The 23,499-nt window shown below is 38.7% G+C and overlaps 1 protein-coding gene across 5 annotated transcripts in view; it reads left to right on the top strand.

Annotated features, from left to right (window-relative positions):
• LNX2 (ligand of numb-protein X 2) overlaps positions 1–23,499 on the top strand; it is a 93,814-nt gene that overhangs the window by 49,035 nt on the left and 21,280 nt on the right. For 4 of the 5 annotated variants that reach the window (XM_073340617.2, XM_073340607.2, XM_073340597.2 and 1 more), the window contains 4 exons: positions 5,262–5,775; positions 14,864–15,111; positions 15,521–15,661; positions 16,469–16,668. In XM_073340617.2, the coding sequence (XP_073196718.1) occupies positions 5,375–5,775; positions 14,864–15,111; positions 15,521–15,661; positions 16,469–16,668 (990 nt within the window). In that variant the 5' untranslated portion in view covers positions 5,262–5,374. The remainder of the gene's footprint in view (positions 1–5,261; positions 5,776–14,863; positions 15,112–15,520; positions 15,662–16,468; positions 16,669–23,499) is intronic. The other variant, XM_073340627.2, reaches the window with a different exon arrangement.

The following is a 23,499-nucleotide window of genomic DNA, read 5'->3' as shown; positions in this document are numbered from 1 at the left end:
TTTACCTTTTGCCCTTGGACTTTCGCTGCCACCACCAAACGTCTGACCAGGTTTATTATTGGGAAAAAGTCGTTTGGAAACGTCTTTCCCCCAAAAATCCTCACCAAAACCTTGCACCCCCCTTCCTGGCAAAGGTTTGATAAAAATCCTCACCAATTTGCATAGGTGACCACAGACCCAAACCCTGGGATCTTAAGAACAATGAAAAAAGCATTCAGTTTCTTACAAGAAGAATTTTAATAGAAGAAAAAGTAAAAAGAATCACCTCTGTAAAATCAGGATGGTAAATACCTTACAGGGTAATTAGATTCAAAACATAGAGAATCCCTCTAGGCAAAACCTTAAGTTACAAAAAGACACAAAGACAGGAATATCCATTCCATTCAGCACAGCTTATTTTCTCAGCCATTTAAAGAAACCCTAATCTAACGCATATCTAGCTAGATTACTTACTAAATTCTAAGACTCCATTCCTGTTCTGTCCCCGGCAAAAGCATCACACAGACAGACCCAGAAGCTTTGTTTCTCCCCCGCTCCAGCTTTGAAAGTATCTTGTCTCCTCATTGGTCATTTTGGTCAGGTGCCAGCGAGATTATCCTAGCTTCTTAACCCTTTCTTTACAGGTGAAAGGGCTTTTCCTCTGGACAGGAGGGATTTTAAAGGTGTTTACCCTTCCCTTTATATTTATGACAGCACCAGATGTTTGTCATGAAAAATATGATGAGATTAAATATGGAAGCGTTTCTGCCATCTCTAATTATCTAGTCATACTATTGCCTACTTGAAACAGCTATCAGAGTCACCAAATTAGTTACTGTATTTACTGGTAAGCATGATATTGGACTGAACATTGCACTGGGAACTAGGTGTGACAGATAATGCAATCCCATGCAATATACGTGTGGACCATATTGTCTTTAGTTTATAAATGATTTGTGTGTCACTGTGGGCCAGGTATTGTATGCAACTCTGGGCGGAGGACTACTGCAGCTTCTCTAGAAATCAAAAACAATGGCAGATGATTAAGATGAATAATTCAGGATTGTAAATATCTCCAGAGAGGTACCACACACTCAGGAGGCTCACATATACTGGTTCAAACTGGGTTTTCCAGAGACGAACAAAGAGAAAGGAGTTTTGATATCAAAAGGCTGTGTTTAAACTGACTCAGGGCCTTCTGTCCAAGGGGGGCCCCAACCCTTGCAGAAGGATTGGAAGGACTTTGGCCTACTGTAGCCCTATAAGACTAATGGTGACCTCTGGTAAGCTTTTAGTGTGCTTTGATTTTTTTTTAAATGTTTTCTCTGTAATGCTTTTACCATAAGAATAAAGGCGTTTGCCTAGAAAGAGCTGTGCAGTAACTTGTAACTGCTGGCAGTACACTGTTCACAGCCCTTGGAGATAAAGCAAAGGACAGGTGCTGGTGTAACACCGACGGACCCCGGTTGTCGGTGAGCAGGATCGAACCTGGGACGCCTGGAGCTAAATGCATGAGCCTCTACTGCATGAGATAAAAGCTATACTTCTGTTAGCTAAGGCTGTAGAGCAGACTCATTAATATCTCTCTAATTGGTCTCAGTGCCCCTAGATGGGACAGAGCACCACACGCAGGAGGTGTGTGGGTGACATTGGTCTTTAGGCAGACCAGCTTGCTGGTGGTATCACAGTGTAAGGCAGGGACCTTTGCAGCCTGTAAAGCCCCCAGTCAAAAGGGAGTGGGACAAGAGTGCCTGCCCAGAGACAGATGATGGCTGGAGACCTGATTGGGCACTCCGGGAGTGGACTCACTGAGTAGGGGGATACAGGTGTGGTTACCCTGAAACTATGACACCAGGAATTTCTAATTTTTAATCTTGGCTCTGCTGTAGTTTGGGGCAAGTGATTAAACCTCTCCCTGTTTCGTCATCTACACAATACAGGGGTGGTGCATACCTTTTGGGTGGTATGAAGGTTATTTTATATTTGTATGAAGGTTTGAAAATGTAAAATCATATGTAATTATGGAGAATAAATATAATAACAGCTACCTCGTGCTCAGCTAGCATGGTGATGGGTGCAGTACAAGAACCAGAACAGAAGAGGATTCAGAAATCTTTAAAGACTCTTATAACATATATTGTCCTTAGTCAACATATCCTGTGACCCAACATGTTGATGAATGAGGCGTTGTGATTTGTTCATGTAGTTATTATTTCATCTAGCTATCTCTTGGGCTGTGTTAGAGCAGCTATGCATCACCCTGCCAGAATAGATTTCCTCTATCTGGTTGCATTAGGATGCCCTATATTTAGGCACTGCTGGTTGAGTAAAGCCTCCATAGTAACTCCTACACCTTCCCTACCCAGAGCTGCTGGGGAAAGAGGGCATCTCTATGCCTCAGAAAGTAGAGTAGCACCTTAGGGCTGTTGGTAGCCAGCCCAATTTAGAGAAGCCCTGAGGCTGGGGGAACAGGCCAGCATAGAACAGCCCTGGAACAAGGGGGAACAGAGCTGGTTATTTTTTTACTATCAGTTTGGTTTCATAGCTTTCAATTGGATATCGTTTGATTGGTTTTATATACATGATATTTAATGAGCAAATGTCCATACCAAAATAAATTGTTATATCAGTTAGTTATATAGCAATGAAAGCTGGATCGTTTCAGTCTTGGAGAGAAGCTGATGCCATGCAGGGAGGCCACTGAGTACAGCAAAGGAGTAATGGTGGCAGTCATTGAGAGGGTACTCATTGGTCTTTCCTTTTGTTGAAAGAAAAGGTGCAGAGTAGCACATGTAACTGGAAAAACTCTGGGATGTGAAACTTTTAAGAGGAACTGAGAATGTAAAACAGTTAGTTTTAAAAATTTTTGTATTTTGGGATCAGGGAAAAATCTGTTGTACAGTTTTAAAAATGATAAATAATTATTAAGAACTAATCCTCCAATTTCTTAATGTGAAATTTTGAACCGGGCTAGTTTAAATTCTTCCAGGCATTCATTCAGAAATACATAGTCGTCTTTAAATTGTGAAATAATAGAGTCTGTTCTTTGTCATGCATGAAGGGGACAGTACACTAATGTGAGGGAGGGCACAGCTGTTGTTTGTACTATTAATGTTTTATAGTATTGTTCCAGAAAAAAAGGTGAAAATCATGGCATTTGAATCTAGTTCCCCCCCAGAAAAACCCGAAACAGACAACATTTCAAGCCACTTCAGGAATTTGAGATGATTGACTGAGAATTGTAGTTATATCAGTAAATCAGAACCAAAAGACCCATAAATAAGACCAATTTTAGACAAAAAAGAACTTGCTAAATATTTTTTGCACGGTTGGATATCCAGTCACAGGCAGTTGCCTAAGGGACAAGGCATTTTATTATAGCAACAAGGGTACCACCTGCGCTATTCTGCTGTCTCACAAAAATCCCAGGAGACTTATTTTCTGGTGAATTATATGTGTTGAAAGACAAAGTCAGAACACTTTTCCTTTTTTTTCCCCCCTACAGCTTTTTTTCCACTTGTTTGCAGTTTTCTTTAGCTAATACTATAATTCTAGGAGACATTTCAGCAGTTGTACATAGTCATGCTGGCTACAGGATACTGAATAATGGCTTTCACTAGCCATGGAGGGAATGGATCCTTTCAAGACTGGGAAACGGTCTGTCTGGGTCTGTCACACTACGTTTTCTAGAACATTTATTTTTTTACTGATTTTATGTGTAGAGAGCAGTCCTTAGGAAAGTCCCACACCTTCTATATTATTTTAATGACCAGTGTGGACGTAAAGTTAAGGGAATTAGATTCTGTATAGAGAGAGGCCCTAGACACAAGGTTCCTTGTCAAATTTTTTGTCAGATTTCTTGCGTAATATATTGAAGGCTGGTTTCCATGTCATCTAGTTCTGCATTCACTGTCACTAGTAACAAAAAACTGTTATCCTATTCCCTCATGAAATCCTTTGCCAAAGGTGCACATTATCTACTACAAGATAGGGCAATGAGGAGCATCAATTTCCACAGCAGTATAGAATCCTGGATTACAAATTGCTATTGAATCCTTTTTGCATCAAAGAATATCATAATCCTTGCAAAATGTGCCCTAAGTCTTGTGTTCCGCTGTGTGAGGTTAGAATGTGCAGTCTAGCAAAAAGGAAAAAAAAGTTTTTGCAATGCAGGAAAATCTTGAAGGACTAACAGCTGTTTAGAGAAATAAAAAGCCTAAAATACATTAGATTTGTTTTATAAATAAAAATGTTTATAGTCACAAAGCTACTTGGAGGCAGAAGTAATTATTATTTATTTTTTTTGTAAAGGGAGAGAAAATTGGAATAAGAATTGGTGAGGAGCCCAATCAGTATTTGTATGAACTTTAGGTCTACTGTAGAACTGAAACTTCTGTGATAGGGTGACTAGGCTGTGTAGTTCCCTGGCCATGTATATCTCATTATTTATTAATAAAGTTAACATGCTTAAGGTTTGGAAAATAAATCTCATAATAAGCAAGGACTAAATATTGACTTTGACTGACATTTGAGTATCCTAGTTAGGTGTAAATTCTTTCTATGTGAGTGTGCTATGTTTAACTTCATTAGATGTAAAAGCAAACATATTGATTGTGTGGTGTCAATAGTTATGCACAATTTATGATCAGTTTACACCATACCTTTTTCCCGGCCTTTTACTACATTTTGAATCAAATGTATAATATTGGGTAGAATTAGTTACCCTCAATGTGCAGTAATCCACTAATTAAGAACGTATAGGCACAATGTGGCATGTGAACAGTATTTTGTTAATGGGATGCCACAGACTGAGCAGCTATTGAGGTTGCTGAAGAAATTCCTTTCTTCATGTTTTAGAGTATACATTTGATTAATTGGCCTCATAACCTCAGTTCACAGTGGAATATATTTGTGTTAGTTAGTAAAACTAATTGTTTTGTTTTAATCTAAAATAATATAATATAGTATCCTTGCTGTTAACCCACAATCCTCTTGGAGGCAAAAGCTACACAATAATTGGAATTGTATTACATTACAGCTGTTACGTAGCAATAAAATGTTTCTATTGTAATACAAAATTAGTGTTATGGGTTTGTTTCATTGTAACCCTTTTATGATGGATTTCTGGAAAGAAAAATAAAATTTATATCCATTAATCTAATTGGGGCATTTTTAATAAATATTTTGATAAACTGGAACAATTTAAACTGTTCTAAACAGTATTTTCATATTGCTCATTTGTAGCACAGCGTGAATAACTTTAATTTTCTTGTATGTTGCAGAAAAATGAACTTTCATTAACGAGCATAAGAATAAGTCACCTTACTGTAAAAAATCAAGACTACACAACAAGTCTAACTGATGAAGAAACAAAACCTGCACCATATGTTGTACAATGGGTACTACAAATGATGAGATGGTTTCAGTAGAGCAGACTTCCTCCTTGAACCCTCTGTGTTTTGAATGTGGCCAGCAACATTGGACAAGGGAGAATCATTTGTACAACTATCAGAATGAAGTGGATGATGACTTGGTCTGCCATATTTGCCTTCAGCCTTTGTTGCAGCCGTTAGACACCCCTTGTGGACACACATTCTGCTACAAGTGCCTAAGGAACTTTTTGCAGGAGAAGGATTTCTGTCCATTGGATCGAAAAAGGCTCCATTTTAAACTCTGCAAAAAATCCAGTATTCTCGTTCATAAACTGTTAGATAAATTGTTTGTTTTGTGTCCCTTTTCTTCAGTATGTCAGGAGGTAATGCAACGATGTGAGCTGGAAGCACATCTCAAAAACAGGTGAGCAATGGAGGGGATTGTCTAGTACAGCTTTTTGTATTGTTAGGATAGTTTTAGTAGCAGTCTAAATTGTGTGGATTTTATACAGTAAAATTTTGTCAAATATTCAGTATAGAAGATGTTTATTGAGAAATCTGTTCCTGGAACAGGTCAGTCACTCATTGCTTAACTGTGTTTGGTTTTGTTTAATTTTATTTTATTTTTTTTTTGTGGGGTAGCAGACGCACTTATAAGGTGTTTGATTTTTTTTTTTTGCAAGTTTCATCCTGTGAGTTTTGGAGCACCGTCAGCTCCCAATGAATGGGAATAAGACACTTAGCACTTTGCAGGATTGGGTCCCATATGAGCAGACAGGGTGGATTGTGCTATATAACTTGGGAGGTGTAAATTCTGGAGTATCTTCCTTGTTTTTGCTCTGTGGTCTGTCTCCAGACCTGAAAGGAACTGAGCTGCAGTGCACTGTGCTATGATGTGGTTATAGGGCAGGGGTGCGCAAACTTTTTAGCCCGAGGGCCACCTTGGCATTACAAACTGTATGGAGGGCCGGTAGGGAAGGCTGTGCCTCCCCAAACAGCCTGACACCCGCCTCCTATTCGCCCTCTCCCACTTCCTGCCCCCCTCAGAACCGCCGACACATCCAACAGTCCTTGTCCCCTGACCGCCCCCTCCCGGGACCCCTGCCCCTAATCGCCCACTGGGACTCCACCACCTATCCAACCCCACTTGCTCCCTCTCCCTTGACTGCCCTGATCCCTATCCACACCCACGCCCCTGACTGCCCCATGGGACCTCACTCCCTATCCAACCCCCCCTGCTCCCTGTCCCCTGACTGCCCCGCCCCCAAACCTCCGCCCCATCCAACCTGCCTCCGGGACCCCCTGCCCCGTATCCAACCCCCCCCCCACCCCACCCCCTTACCATGCTGCTCAGAGCTGCAGGAGCTCACAGCTCCGCCACCCACACTGCCCAGGAGGAGCAGCGGGACAGAGCGCTGATGGTATGGCGTGCTGAGGCTGCGGGGGAGGGGGACAGCGGAGGGGGGGCTAGGGGCTAGCCTCCCAGCCGGGAGCTCAAGGGCTGGGCAGGATGGTCCCGTGGGCCGTAGTTTGCCCACCTCTGTTATAGGGTGAGGAGTAGAAATGGCTGCTATAGAGCAACTGACAGGGATTATTTCTGAGGGCTTGGTGGCTCATAAAGGATGGCGGTGTAAACCTTAAAACTCCACCAGACTGCCTGAATATATACTGTACTTGCTACCCTGGTGAAGTGATGGCCTCTGAGATTTCTTTGTAAGATATTACTCAAAGGTTTAGGGCCTTCTGCTACACAAATTAAAATAAACCTGGTAATTTTATATTTCTTTTCCCTCTTACTCCCCAATATCTTGAAATATTGAAAGGAGAGCAAGATAAAGGGAAAAAGAAATACAAACAACCAAATTAGAGGTTTCAGAGTAGCAGCCATGTTAGTCTGTATTCACAAAAAGAAAAGGAGTACTTGTGGCACCTTAGAGACTAACCAATTTATTTGAGCATAAGCTTTCGTGAGCTACAGCTCACTTCATCGCATGCATTCAGTGGAAAATACAGTGACTCACTGTATTTTCCACTGAATGCATGCGATGAAGTGAGCTGTAGCTCACGAAAGCTTATGCTCAAATAAATTGGTTAGTCTCTAAGGTGCCACAAGTACTCCTTGTCTTTTAACCAAATTAGAGAAGATGAAGTTATGTAACTTGGCCCCCCCAATGTCTGCTATATGCACAATTGAGGAAAGTACTATCTAGTAGTACAGTTGTGTTGTGTTGTCTAGGCAGTATTTCACTCTTAAATGTAAACTGTCATTTTTTTGTAATAAGAATGTTAACATTCTTTGTTTCATTGAGCGGCATTTCATTGCTTTTGTTTTCTAAACAATATTTCAGGATATTTTCAGTAAATATTTAGAGGGTTTTATTATTACTCTTATTTCATGAACTGAAATGGGGCCAAGCTGAGTCAAATTTGCATCATCGACAAAAATGTGAGCATCCCATCACATTTGGTGTGAGGAACTGAAGTATGACAGTGATAGCGAGTTAGTGTGTTGAAAAGCATTGTGAATATGTAGCCCCTAATAAGTGTCACATTTTAAAGGATTTGGTGGTCTTAAAATTAAAATAGGAGAGGAATATGGTCAAGCATTAAATGAAAAGAGGGAGGTGATGGATAAAAGTGAAATATGGAATCCATAGAATCATAGAATATCAGGGTTGGAAGGGACCTCAGGAGGTCATCTGATGCCAGAAATTTTTTTCCACCCGTAGATGTTATTTCATTCAAGCCTCTTTACACGTGCATTGCGTTTTACATTTTAAACAATGTATTACATACACTATTGAAGGCGGAGGTTTCCATAAAGTTCTATCTCTGCCTTTCTCTGGAAAAAGGTCCAATCCCCTCCCCCAGTGAAATAACTATTTTTAATTTGCATTCAGCTTTCTGTCAGCAACTTTCACTGTTTTTCTTCATTCAGGACAGGATCACATCTAACCTACATGATGGTGAAAAAAAATCTGATTTGGCTAACCGTATAACCCTAATATATTAAATCATTTTTTTAAAAAAACAGAGATGCATCCCGAACATTACATTCAAATGATATTTCACTACTGTTGCCCCCTTCCTAGCCCTCTTCCATTATTTGCCATTTCTTTCTCAATTGAGTCAAATTTAGATTGTAAGCTCCTCATGGCAGGGACTTGTCACTTTGGTGTAAAATACAATGCATACACACTTCAGCACTTTATAAAATCATTGTGTGTCTAATGCACAAGTCATATAATGAGGTCTAATTTAAACTGAATCATTATTTATTCCCATCAATCAGTCTGTAACAACATTTCAGTTGCTGTGCACCATGTATATGGAATTCCCTTTCTGTTGACTTGTGCTACTGATAACCTTCATGCATTTTATATATGTGGTAAAGTTGTTTTTCAATATAGCTTATTTGTAAACATTGGAATACCTTTATGTAAAGTACCTCTGCTGGCATAAAAGGTGCAATAAATGCATAGCTTGAATTAGATTTGATATGGATTGGTGAATCCAATAAAATACTACTACTGATTATTACATGTTAGATAAATGTACAATTCAGTACTGTTGTAATCTTTGTCTTAGATATTACAAACCAGCTTCAGCGAGCACTCGGATGAACATGCCTGCTTTTCTAAGAAATGAAATATGCTAGTCTCACTGTTAAAAACATTCAGACTCAGAACTAAAATTTCCAGTGAAATAATAATTGGCTTAATTTAAGCAGAAAGGCTGCAAGAAATTTTATAATATCCACCAGTCAACTCCAGAGTGTGTGGTAAATGCAGACCACTCTATCAGGGAAATTAGAAGCAGGAGGCACAAATTTGATGATTTCATGGGCAATAATCACCCCCAAGTTTTCAGTGCTTAATTAGAATCTCCTTGATTTATCAGTTTTTCAGGTTCATCAAATTTGCTTGGGAACCACAGACCCTTAGAGTCAGCCCTTGTAAGGGTCTCTTGTACTTTATTTCCTTAGCATGTGGTATTTTGAAAGCTTGTTAATGTTTAATAACTAACAATGGTGTTGGTATCTACTTTATCAAAGATCATTTACTTGACACAGGTCCAAGAAAACCTTAGTGAACTTCTGCAATATTTGATTTAAATTCAACTTACTGAGTCTTCAGATCTAATCAAATTCCATTTTAGAAAGGTACAGTTTTTGTCCAGCACAATGCAGTTTTGGTTCACATGAAGATTTAGGCCCCGTCTTAGTGGTTTTTTATTATTATTTTTATTTAAGCTGAGCCACAATTTGCCATCCAGTATTAAAAAGTATAGCCACTTCAGAAGGTACCACAACACTCCTCCATATCCCCCATTACTGAACATTTAGTGCTTCCTTTAAAAGGAATTTTTTGTGGAAAGTTAAATTTAAACCTTCTATAAAAGCCTCTTTTGAGTTGCTCAGTGGTTGGAAACCAGCATATTTAATGTGTAGATTCATACATGACTATAGCAAGATTTACAGAAAAAAGCATTACAATAAATGCAAAACCTACTATTCAAAAGTAAGGAAAAACCAAAGGATTGGAGTTCGAACGTTCCTTGCTTAACACCTATTCTCACCTAGGTTACAAGCTGTGTTCCCATCAACAAGATGCCCTGGTGAAAGCCTAGCTCGTTGCCACACTCAGTTGCTGGGAAGGAGGAAAGTGCTGGGATTCCTACCAGGATGCTGTCCCTGGCCCCTGTTTTGGGTGCTCATCTTTCATATCTGTCTTTAGATACTAAGTGTCTGATGCATATGAAGCTTTTCTAGCCTTCCAAAACTTCTCCAATTGCTGGAAGGGTGAAGGAGCTTTCTGTGGTTTTTCCCACTCTTCACCCTTCTGGCTACTGAGAGAAGGGGTCCTCATCACTGCTCTTACCCCTCCTCCAGCTTCTGAATTTGCACAAGAAAGGGTGGAGGGAAAAGAGATCTCCACAATGGAACCCCTCCTCATGGAGGTTTTTTAGGTCCTCCCCCACACTCCCAAAGCGAATAGATAGCACCAATGCATGGGTTTACTGCTGACCTGCTGCTCCTAGTCCTGGTAGGCCATGATACATTAGCTCTGACACATATGGCGCCCTGATCTAAGGAAAATCTATTTTACATCATTTTGGAGATTTTTAAAAACGCTAATACCACCTCTTCTATTATTCATAAGTAAGATGACCTGATTTTACAGATAGAATAACATGAAAAATAGTGCCAGTAAAATGCATTTTACATTCTGAAGTTCTGATCATGTAGCTTGTTGTGTGAAGATCGATCTCTGTGCCCTCACAGAGACCCACTGACTTCAGCAGGGCTCTGCCTGAGGACAGCGAGCTACCCATATACAACAAATTTCAAGATTGGGGCCCAAAAATAGCTTTTCTCCAAAATATTTGAAATAAACAAAATAGGTCAAGGTGTTTGGTATGGTCTGGAATTTGTATTGGCCACTTGTTTGGAATGGGTGGCTTCAATATTTGAATAATGCACACATACTGTGCATGATAAACCCCTTTATCTAGATAATAAGATTCCAGGAATGTCACTCTGAAGCCTAAAGTGTCTGTGCTAGTGAGAAATGATGGAAGTAGCTACAAGTATGGTTAAGAACTCTTTTTGTTCAGAATATCACCAGTAGAATCATCACTAGGGTTCATGGTCTATTGCCTTCCAATGTTTAAGTTTTCAGCCATTTGACTTTACTAATCACACTATGAAGTGTGCAGCTGCAGTATTATCATGACATGTATCTATGCCATGCCTAGAGTCCTAGACCATTGTAAGATCAGGTAACTCAACCAATCATTGCTTTCTACTCTATAGCTAATTTGCTTGCCACATTTGCATTGGTTGTATGAGGGAGACTGCACAGATGGGAGGTTATTTGGCCTTGGTGCTATACCCAACTGCCACCTGCACAAATCCACACAACTCTCCTAGCACAGAACACACAAATCAACATAATCACCCAAACAGAGCACGCAATAACCCCAAACATTACCCTTTAGCCTAAAGTGTCTGTTGAGTCAGTGTGAAGTGAGGGGGAAAGCTATAAACATAGCTGAGAATTCGTTTTATTTGGACTATCACTAGGTTCAATTGTCATTGTGATCTGTAATCTGTTACCATCCAATTTTTAAGTTCTCAGCCATTTTTGGTATTTTACACACACAACTTTATGAATTACACCTGTGCAATAGCACAGACTTTCAGCTATTTGTATAGTAATCAGAATCTATATACTGCTATAGGATAGATAGATATTCTAGGTCTATAGTCAAGGTCAAGGACTAGCTTGCACAAGAAAGGGTGGAGGGAAGAGAGATCTCTGCAACTCAACCCCTCCTCTGATCTGAAGGATTATTTGGGTCCTCCCACCCAATGTTGACTGGCATTTCATCATCCATTCTAGCTCATTCATGAGGCTCTTCTTACAAGCATTTGTTATCTGTAAATTGGATTAATTATGTTTTAATAGGTTAGTCACATAGAATACTGCATGAAAAGTACACTGGGATCACTGGACATACTTATCATGTTATCAAAATTTCCTCATTTTAACTTCAGTTTATAAAGTTCCTATTTAGGAAAATAATACCAAAAACTTATTTTTTGTGAAGACTTTAGTCATCTGCCAAATACATATGAGAAATACACCCTGTGGAAGAATTGACACCAGGTTGTAAAGCTGGTTGTAGTTTTGACAGAGACAGGACTCTTCAAAAATATTTCTAAAAAAAAGTCTTCTCTAACAGTATCAAAATAAAATTCTAGATTACCCAGCATCCATATCCCCTAAACTGTGATGTCTATAGATCTCATGAGCTAGATTGATAGTTAGAACAGATCAATATTTTAATGAGACTTATAGGGATCCTTCTACAGGCAGTAATCTTCGTGCTTCAGTAAGTGGAACTCGATTCCTTTGGTGTAGATACTGAACCCCAGTGTGGTGCTAGGGGGAACTGTGCTGCTGGAAATTTTTCAGTATTACCAACTCAAGCATTTAAAACTACGAGTCAGATCCTGAAATATCATATTGACTTAAAAATCATGAAATTTTAAATAATAAATTTGTTTTGTCTTCTGGTGTTTGAGCCTTTTGGGACTCACATTTTCAATCTTTGCTCTGCAGCCATGAGGGCTAGAAACGTATTCTTAAAAAAACAAAACTGAGATTCTCATGACTCCAAGAGCTGGGGCTTTAAGAAAAACACTTCAAATCATGAGTCTCATGATCAAATCATGAGTCTCATGATCAAATCATGAGTCTCATGATCAAATCATGAGCGTTGGCAACACTCCATCTTACGGATGAGACAGAAGACCCAGGTCCAGACCTGATCACCAATGTACATGAAAGGCATTATGTAAATGTAAGACCATTATATAAATGAAAGATCACCATAACATTGTATAGTCCCTTTGAGCTTACAGTTGTCGCCGCATATAAATAACATATAGGAAACTCACAAACAAAAAACACTAAGTAGATGGGGAACAGCTTAACTAGGGGCTCATTAAAGCAGTTATGAAGAGGAGGTAGTGGAATTCTGAGGGAAGGACCAAGTGGGGGGAAAAGGAAAAATGTGTATTTCCAACCCATCCATAGGTCAGGAAGCAAGAGGAGCTGGGAAAATAAAAGGCTTTATACTAATTAAAAGGAAACTTTGTAAATTAAGGACTGTGCATTTTTTATTTTCCTGCCTGAAATTATCTGTTGGTTGCTGTCTTTTTAACCATAATGAAGAAAGCCCTGGTTCTGGCTCCCTGTATACTAGCCTGGGGTAGAGAAATGCTCTGTTCAGAAAACTTATGAATGCACAGGTGAGAGCAGGATGTAGAGTTTTTTTCTTCCCTTACCACCCCCACTTTATTTGTTATTTTTGGCTACAGCCTTGGCCATGCTCATATAGAGCTGACTCAGAAGCAGGCTTTAAATTGTTAAGCAATACAAATTGATATGCTATCTATTCGAGGCATGGATTGGTGTGATGGGAGGGGAAGTGTGTGTGACATTGCACTCTATATAATTCTATAAAATATGCTAATGAGTGTGACTATAATGTAACTGGAATATGCTTCATGCAAAAGGTCTCTTGTAAGGTATCATTACAAAGATTATAATCTACTGAGTGTGGTCACCCTATTTGTATAAATGTATCATTCTTGTATCTGAAACTGGAAATATGAAATATAACTCTAAGGTCCTATTGTAGTTATGCAAAATGTGGGCCATTAATGGTGGTTTGGAATCTTAATGGCTCCCATTAACCAGGACAATTAACTGTAAATGGCTCTGTTTTACTTGTAAGTCTTCCTCTATACATGTGGCCTGGCAAGTGGGTAATGAAGTCTTACAGTAACATGTGATCATGTCACCTGAACTGAAATCCATCTTTAACCTGGTGCTTTTCCATTGAGAAGGAGGGGTGGGAACCCAGAGGGACAAAGGATTCCTGCCTTATGCAAAAGATATATAAGTGGGTGGAACAGAACAAAGGGGGTGGCAATCATGAGAAATCCCCTAGCTACCACCTGAGCTGGAAAACGGGCTGTACCAGGGGAAAGGATTATGCCCAGACTAGGAAGGCTTCCAGTCTGAAAGAAACTTATTGAAACATCTCTGAGGGTGAGATTTTATCTGTATTCAGTTTTATTACTGTACTAGACTTGGACTTGTGTGTTTTATTTTATTTTGCTTGATAATTCACTTTGTTCTGTCTGTTACTACTTGGAACCACTTAAATCCTACTTTCTGTATTTAATAAAATCACTTTTTATTTATTAATTAACCCAGAGAATGTATTTATACCTGGGGGGCAAACAGCTGTGCATATCTCTCTATCAGTGTTATAGAGGGCAAACAATTTATGAGTTTATCCTGTACAAGCTTTATGCCGGGAAGAATGGATTTATTTGGGGTTTGGACCCCACTGGGAGTTGGGCATCTGAGTGTTAAAGACAGAAACACTTCTTAAGCTGCTTTCAGTTAAGTCTGCAGCTTTGGGGCATACGGTTCAGACCCTGGGTCTGTGTTAGAGCAGACTGGCCTGTCTGGCTCAACAAGACAGGGTGCTGGAGTCCCAAGCTGGCAGGGAAAGCAGGGGCAGAAGTGGTCTTGGCACATGAGTTGACAGCCCCAAGGGGGTTTCTGTGATCCAACCCATCACAGTGCAGAGGGAAGTTGAATAGGGGGCATACAAGGGGGCAGGGCTTGGACTCAGAGTAAGGGATTGGGTATCATGGAACTGTGATACCTGTTCTTGGAAATGAGGAAGGGGGCATTCTATGGACAGCAAACGAAAGGATGCCTGGAAGGGGAGCAAGAGACTGGTAGGACGTAGACTGGAAGGCATGCTGGTGACTGGGGAACATGGAAGCAGTGGGTGCTGTGGACTTGGAGAGCCATGGAAGTGGGTTACATGAAATTTGGGACAGGAATGTTCAAGCGTTTTGTGCTGTGTAATATGACCACTTTTGATATATATTTGAAAGTAACATGACAGTCCATCTCTAGGTGTCCTGGAGCTTCCCATCGAAGGGTTGTACTGGAGAAAAGGAAGTCTAGCAAACTGCAGACGGAAGCTGAGAATGAAAATGGGCCAAGTGTGATAGATCACCCAGGCACATTATCTCCAGATACAGACCATGCTGGGCCGGGACCTGTGCCAGTGGATCAGAACTTTACACCAACTACTCTTCCTGCGTGGACAGATGAGCCTGGCCTTGACAACCCTGCCTTTGAAGAGAGCACAGTAGCAGACGGTATGTCATGTTTGTCTTTTAATTCTCTGTTTGATCTGTCTAAATCAAACTTAGAAACTTAAAGTGACATAATTGTAAGTTTATCTCCTGCAAACAAATAACAAACCCTACATCTCCAACTGCTGTGCTTGTCGTATAGTGATTCTTATTGGAAAGTTAAACTCCCCAAAAAGTTCTCTACTTAAAAATGTAGCACTTGAATGAAAACACAATTAGTTGGGAAAGATCTATCTGTTGTGTTTACTGCAATAGTATCATACTGGTATAACACAAAGCTATCCAGTAGTGTAGAGCATGTCAATGTCTGCGTTCTGTTAATGGTCTGATAGCTACATTGAGGCAATGTGTTTTCTATAGAATTGCTGAAGCTGGTTTCTAAGATGAGATTTTTTTTCCCCTGGATCAACAGGCTTCCCACCTATGGAATACTGTCCTGTTCGAACGAAAAGGCAACTGAGTAACTCCTGCATCCATCTGCATCGAACTAACAGTAACACCTCTAGCATCTGCGATATTAGAGAGGAAACACTGAGCCTTACCACAGAGGAAGGTGGTCTTTCCCCTTCCTTTTCCTGTTTGTAGGCTGTGTACTCACCATTCATTAGCATCCTCCTCTTCTATTGTAGCTGTCTGTGTTTGTGTTTGGAGGGGTGCTTGCTTCTTGCCTTGACCTTGTAAATCAGTGACAGCTGTTGCTGTCGTGCGGAACTGGTTAAGGAAGGAGTGACAAATATGTAATTCTAACTTCTTAGATTTGGACTCACAATGTTATGTTTCTTTTCTATTATTATCTTTTATAAACGGAACTTTAGATAAACTGAAACATTTGAAAGAGCTAATTGAAAAAGAAAATGTATGAAAAAGAAGATAATTATTTTTAAATAATAATAATGGGGGGGGGGATAGCTCAGTGGTTTGAGCATTGGTCTGCTAAACCCAGGGTTGTGAGTTCAATCCTTGAGGGGGCCATTTAGGGATCTGGGGAAAAAATTGGGGATTGGTCCTGCTTTGAGCAGGGGGTTGGACTAGATGACCTCCTGAGGTCCCTTCCAACCCTGATATTCTATGATTCTATGATTAAAGGTTAGGTCCCAAAGGGTTCAGAATATCCTCTTTTTAAAGTAATACCTATCTTTTTCTCTTAGTGCATGGATACTGATCACTTACTCTAGGTCTTTATCTTTTTGTTAACCAAGGTATTTCAGCAAACAGTGGAGCCAATCCAATTTGTTTTATTTGCATTATACCATTGTCGTCTGGTGTGCTTATATTGTCCTCCAATAATTTTCAATGTTGAAAATGTACTGGGTTATAAAATATATTAACCTTTCTTTATTTGTTTCTTTAAACTTGTCAGCAACCCACCAGCCACCTACCTTGCCCGAAGGAGAAATCACTACAATTGAAATTCACCGGTCCAATCCTTATATTGAGTTAGGAATTAGCATAGTGGGTGGCAATGAAACTCCTTTGATCAACATTGTTATTCAAGAGGTTTATCGAGATGGGATCATTGCCAGAGATGGAAGACTCCTTGCTGGAGACCAAATACTTCAAGTATGGAATCTAATTAAATTGTCTATCTAGTTGCATGCATTCAGTCATTGATGTACAGTATGTTATGAGATGGTGGTAGTTCTCTTGCCAATCTGTGTTGTGTAAATGTTAGCTTTGCAATATTAGTTTAAAAACAAATTATTATTCAGACTGAGCAGAGTCTGTTATTCCACTACTGATACCAATGATTTACATAGTTCATGGGGCTTGGCTTCCTATAATTATTTCTGTTCAATAGCTTTTAAAACGGATAAGAAAGGCTGAGTGTATTATTTTCTATTTTTAATGGTCTGAGGCTCTCCTCCTCCTCTTTTGAGGTATAGGCACCCCCTCCGAAGAAAGCAAAGGTTATTTTTGGTTAGGAAGTTTAATTTAATTTGCCTTTTGCAATTTCATTTGTGAGTTACTGGATTGATTTTTGCCCTGTTTGTTATGCTAACTAGGCTGCAATGTTCCCTTCCAGCTGCAGCTGCCCTGCCATTCTTTATTACTTGAAATCAACAATTATGTTTAAAAACAAAAATTTTGTGGTGAAGTCCTTCACTCATGTGATTTGAAATGTTCTGTTATGAATATTAGGGTTATATTTCGTATTTAAAATTAACAGATAAAATAACTTTGGTTATTATTTTTATAATTATATAATAAATCTAGAAGAATGAGGAAATAGCAGAAGAAAGTATTAAAAGCTTTGGTTCTGTTTTATTTCAAATGAGTTCTTTAATTTTATTTTCAGGTATTTTAAGTATTACTGTCCTTAGGATCCGACATACCATAGTAAATGCCCCCTCCTCGCCAAATCTGGACAATTCCACCTCATTGTAGATTGTCCATATGCTGGATTTTTTTTTTGTATTTTATACACACACACACACACACACACACAAAATCCAGCAGGTAGACATGGTTGGGAAATTTTAGTATCCTTTAAATAAAATTAGTATGGACTTCAGAAAATAAAACCTTCCTTTCCTGACGTTAGAGAAACCAGCCCTTTTACTATCACAGAGTATTATGACAGAGGTTGGCAAAAAGTAACCCAAGATATGTTCAAAACCAGGCAGTTGCAGGTGTTGTTTGGATGCTATATCCAGTCACTAACCCCAGCAGCCAATGAGAGCCTTTCAGTAATCAAGGGTTGCATCGTGAGCTGCCAGAATGATGAGCCTGTTGAAGCTGTAGAAATTCTTGTTGAGCAGCTGGCAGTTATGGTTCCAAAAGCTATAAGTATTTGTAAAGTGCCTCTAGATGGGAAAAAATTGGAACTGCAGTGTAAAAACCCTATAGACTTGATAACACTGAGGCTCTGCAAACTCTGTAAGCAAGTTCAATAGAATCTCCTTGCCATTGTAAGAAGGGCGTGTAGAAGCAGGGTGTGGAGAGGTGCAGATGACACAAACCAAACTCTATGGAAGACCTAAGGGCTTCCTTGCTCAGAGTTGGCCTGTGTTGATGCTAAGATGGCTCATGAAATTTACTAGGCATGGCCTTTGCAGACCAAAACTAGGTATTGTGTTGCATGCAGTTATATGTTCATGCTTCAGTTGTGGACATCTGAAGATCTCTTCAGAGAGTGTTATCTGAGAAATTTAGACAAGCTTAATATGACTGTAAGATGAACTTTAGCTCTTCTTGCCCACCCAAATGGAGAAGTATTTTTTTTTTCAGGTAACCTTTAATACTTGACTGAGGGCACAAGGTTTAATACTATTATATAAAATTATAAAGTATATTTCATATCAACAGGGTTTTAAAAAAATCTGATTAATTCATTGTTTGCCTAACATTATAAATATCTATCTTAATATTATTTAATGTATGTAATTTTATGTAAACATTAAGAAAGTCAAACAATTTAAATTGCACAATTAAAAAATAGTCTAGATTAATCACAGTTTTAATCACATTGTTAAACAATAATAGAATACCATTTATTTAACATTTGGATGTTTTCTACATTTTTAAATATATTGATTTCAATTACAACACAGAATACAAAGTGTGCAGTGCTTGCTTTATATTTATTTTTTTTACAAATATTTGCACTGTAAAAAAGATAAAATAAATAGTATTCTTCAATTCACTTCATACAAGTACTGTAGTGCAATCTCTTTATTGAGAATGTGCAACTTAAAAGTGTAGAATTATTATTATTTTTTTACACAACTGCACTCAAAAATAAAATAATTCAAAACTTTAGAGCCTACCAGTCCACTCTTGTTCAGCCAATTACTAAAACAAACAAGTTTGTTTACATTTATGGCAGATAATGCTGCTCGCTTCTTATTTACAATGCTACCTGAAAATGAGAACAGGTGTTCGCAAGGCTCTGTTATAGCCAGCGTATTGTGTACCAAATATACTACACATTCGTGTGTCCCTTTATGCTTCGACCACCATTGCAGAGGACATGATTCCATGCTGATGACGGGTTCTGCTAAGTAACAAACCAAAGCAGTGCAGACTGATGCAGGTTCATTTTCATCATCTGAGTCAGATGCCACCAATAGAAGGTTAATTTTCGTTTTTAGTGGTTCGGGTTCTGTAGTTTCCGCATCGGAGTGTTGCTCTTTTAAGACTTCTGACAGCGTGTTCCACACCTCGTCCCTCTCAGATTACAGTGTTGCATAGTGGTGTTATGGACTTTTTGATGCACTATTATGTTACGAATCACATGATGTTATAACACACAGTTGAGGGAGGTCTTTATTTTGGCAGAGAAGGGTAAAGAGAAATATGTCTTTGTTCAGGGACATCTTACTTTGAGCTACTATAGTGTTATCTGCTAAACGCTAAAAAGAAGGTATTTGGCACTTTTTCCACATACTTTTTCCACTGTGTTTCACTTAGAAGGTCTGTGTGGAAGAAATAGATGTTTTGCTTTCACACCCAGCTTGCTTTAATATGTTTTAGAATTAACACAGTAGTGTGTAAGAAGTAGACTGTTGATTCCTTCTAAAACAAGGACGACTAGGGCTTAAAAATATTACTCAGTGGATGAAAAACATCATTGTTTGTGGTTGGTTTGTTTGTTTTTAAATTGAACTTGTATTTCATTTCAGGTTTCTCTTTCATGGCACATTTTTGGAAGAGACCAGAAAAAATACACTTCCTTTAACATATTTCCCATATAAACTCTACTTTCGTAGGCCTATATGACATTGGAGGTCATTTCACTTACGTCAAGAAATGTCATCTATCAACCAAAAGAAGTTAGTTACCAATTGTAATACAGATTAATAACTGAAACATCTTAGATATTTATCAAAAGAGATCCTGGAATAAAATCTCTCTCAGAGATTCCATTATAAATTCCTGTTTTCAGGGATTTGATACCAGGTTATATTTGTCCATTTCTCTCATGAAACTTACAGATTGAAATGACTAAGGTAAATAATAATATGCCCATTATGGACTATTTTGTACCAGCACTCATTTACTAAAATGATACATTTATTAAGGGTGTTTTTTCTCAAAACTTTTTCCTTCATTTTCTTCTTTGTACCTAAGTGTTGGAACACATGTACTGATAATATGGTAAAATCACCGAATGTTTGTAGACCCTTACAACATCATCCTTAACTCATCCCATTGTGCCTTGAAGTTTCAACCTTAACTATGAATTTCCCTTACTTCTTGTGGATTTGGCTCAGATACTTAATGTTTAAATTCATTGTTACAGGCAGATGTTTTTGATTTTTTTTCTACTGTTTTTTCCCTATCAAATCTCATTGCAGATGTATTTATTGTTTTAGGGACTGCAGGAAATGACTGTACTGAATTGAAACATTTCTGCCACAAAGAGAAATACTCTATATTCCTACAGTCGTAGAATCGTAGGACTGGAAGGGACCTTGAGAGGTCATCTAGTCTTAAAAATCTCTAATGATGGAGATTCCACAACCTCCCTAGGCAATTTATTCCAGTGCTTAACTACATTGACAGTTACAACGTTTCTCCTAATGCCCAACCTACACCACCCTTGCTGCAATTTAAGGCCATTGCTTCTTGTCCGAAACTCTAAGGATAACAAGAACTATTTATCTCCCCTTTCCTTGTAAAAACCTGTTATATATTTGAAAACTGTTACCATGTCCCCTTTGAGTCTTCTCTTCTCCAGACTAAACAAATCCAGTTTTTTCCATCTCCCCTCACAGGTCATATTTTATAGAACTTTAATCTTCTTTTTTTTTGTACTCTTCTCTGGACTCTCTCCAGCTTGTCCACATCTTTCCTGAAATGTGGTGCACAGTACTGGACCCAGTAGTTCAGTGTGCAACTGTTTGTTCCTGTCTAAGTGGAGTATTTTGCTTTTGTCCTTATTGAATTTCATCCTGTTTACTTCAGACCATTTCTCCAGTTTGTCCAGATAATTTTGAATTTTAATCCTATCCTCTAAAGCACTTGCAACCCCTCCCAGCTTAGTATCGCCTGCAAACTTTATAAGTGTATTCTCCATGCCATTATCTACATCCATTGATGAAGATATTGAACAGAACTGGACCCAGAACCAATCCCTGAGGGACCCCACTTGACATGCCCTTCCAGCTTGACTGTGAACCACTGATAACTTCTCTCTGGGAACGGTTTTCCAACCAGTTATGTACCCTCATTATAGTAGCTCCATCTTGGTTGTATTTCCCTAGTTTATGAGAAGATCATATGAGACAGTATCAAAAGCCTAACTGAAGTCAAGATACACTACTGCTTCCCCCATATCCACAGGGCTTGTTACCCTATCAAAGAAAGCTATTAGGTTGGTCTGACAGGATTTGTTCTTGACAAATCCATGCTGACTGTTATTTATCACCTTATTATCTTTTAGGTGTTTGCAAATTGATTGCTTTGATTATTTGCTCCATTATCTTTCCGGGTACTGAAGTTAAGTTGATTGGTCTGTAACTCCCTGGGTTGTCCTTATTTTCCTTTTTATGGTTTGGCACTATATTTGCCCTTTTCCAGTCCTCTGGAATCTCTCCTGTCTTCCATGACTTTTTGAAGAGAATCATTAATGGCTCAGATATCTCAGCTATTGTATTAGTGCATATCAGAGTAGTGAGTCAACAGGTCTGGCAGTTTATATACTGTAGGGTTTGGTTTGGTTTTTATATTAACAATACAGGCTGTAAGGGCAAAACCTGAGCCCATTTATATCAACAGGAGTTTGCTATTAACTTAAATGGGAACAGGGTTTCACCCTAACACTTCTGCATTTTAACTGTTGATTTTTTTTGAAGATATTGCACTTTTTACCTTGTGATTAATCATAATCAGAAAGAAACCTTTTCACAGAAGTATATTGGTTTTGATGAAACTTCAGTCAGGAGAGGTTTCTTAGGTCCAGGTCAAAATTCCTGGTCAAAACCCAGAGACACAAAGAATAGCTAGTAGCCCAGTGGGTAGGGTACTCACGTGGGCTGTGGGGAAGCCAGTTTCAAGTCCCTGCTCTGCCTGACTTAGTTCAGGAACTTAAACCTAAGTCACTTACATCCCAGGTAAGTGCCCTTCCCACTAGGATAGTCTGTTTTGTCCCTGTTTTTGTTTGTTTGTTTGTTTTGTTTTTGTGAAAAGCTTCAAGAAGTCCCATCCCAACGTACAATGGGAAGCATTTCTGAAATCTCAAATTTTTACAGGACTGGAAAAATGTTTCCTTCCCAGCTCTAGCTTACAGTTTACGGGCCTGAAAGTATTTATACCAGCTGCCCAAAGTTTCTGTACCACTGATGGGTGTTGAATTACAGAATTTTAAAGTGAAGGTGTCATCTGATTTAACCTTTATAGTTCCAAAATTTTTGCTGCGTAAAACTTAAGGCCAAGGGTTTCAAAACTTTAATTTGTAAAGTTAAGCACTCATTTCTGGAAATCTTGGCATTAGCTTCAGAGCTCTTTAAGAACATGTTAGTGAATATTTGTACCTCCTCAATGTTTCCCTCTTCCAGAGACGTCTGCGTCTCATGTTGTTGCTAGCGTAAACAGCTTGTTTCCACATTCAAGAAGAGCTACAATGGTCCAATTATATTGAAAAAATGTTGACTTTATGCTTTTTTCCCCCTAAATCTAATATTTTCCTCCACTTAATTGTGCTGTGGTCATTCTGAATGTGGAAACAGGGAGCTGCTCAAGATGGCAGCAGTAGCATGAAACTCCAAGGTGCTCTCATTTTCCTAGGAGAGGAAGAAAATTAATAACTTTGGTAATACACAACACAAAAGTCAATTTATTCAGACTTTCCATCTCTCTTCCCCTCCCATTCCTACTATTTTAGCAGCCAATATTCTAGAATTCTTAAGAGTTAAAAATTAATGTTTTCAAAGCATTAGCTGAAATTCCAAGCTTTCAGACCACTTCCAGCATTGAATCTAGCTCTAATAGTTCTCAGATAGAAGTCAGTAAAATCAGATCAGATTTGAGGTGGAGTTAATTAAAAAAAAGTATGATAATAGGAATGATAGACATAATTCTAATATTCTGCATCTTGCACACTTTTGAATTATTTGATTGTAGCTCAGATGTTGGTATTTCAGCCCAGCAGTGCTAATTTCTTTATGTTTGTTATGGTACAGGAGGTGCATGACTTAATATAGTTTTGAACTTGCATCCAAGATGGCATCTGTCTCTGCTTCCTTATGTAATTATGTGGTATCTCATTTACATTTTTGTTCCTGAGCTCTAGGCCTGCAAGATGAACTGTGAAATGAACATCCTATAATTCAGATACTATCCTTTAGGGAAACATATAAGTGTAATATAAAGTATGCTGAAATACATGGAAAAAAAATAAATATTTTCTTCACACTCTAAACATGAATTAGAATTGTACAGTAGTCAAAA

This window comes from Lepidochelys kempii, chromosome 1 (genome assembly GCF_965140285.1).
Source record: "Lepidochelys kempii isolate rLepKem1 chromosome 1, rLepKem1.hap1, whole genome shotgun sequence".
Taxonomy (NCBI): Eukaryota; Metazoa; Chordata; order Testudines; family Cheloniidae; genus Lepidochelys; species Lepidochelys kempii.
This window is presented reverse-complemented; position numbering and strand designations above follow the sequence as displayed.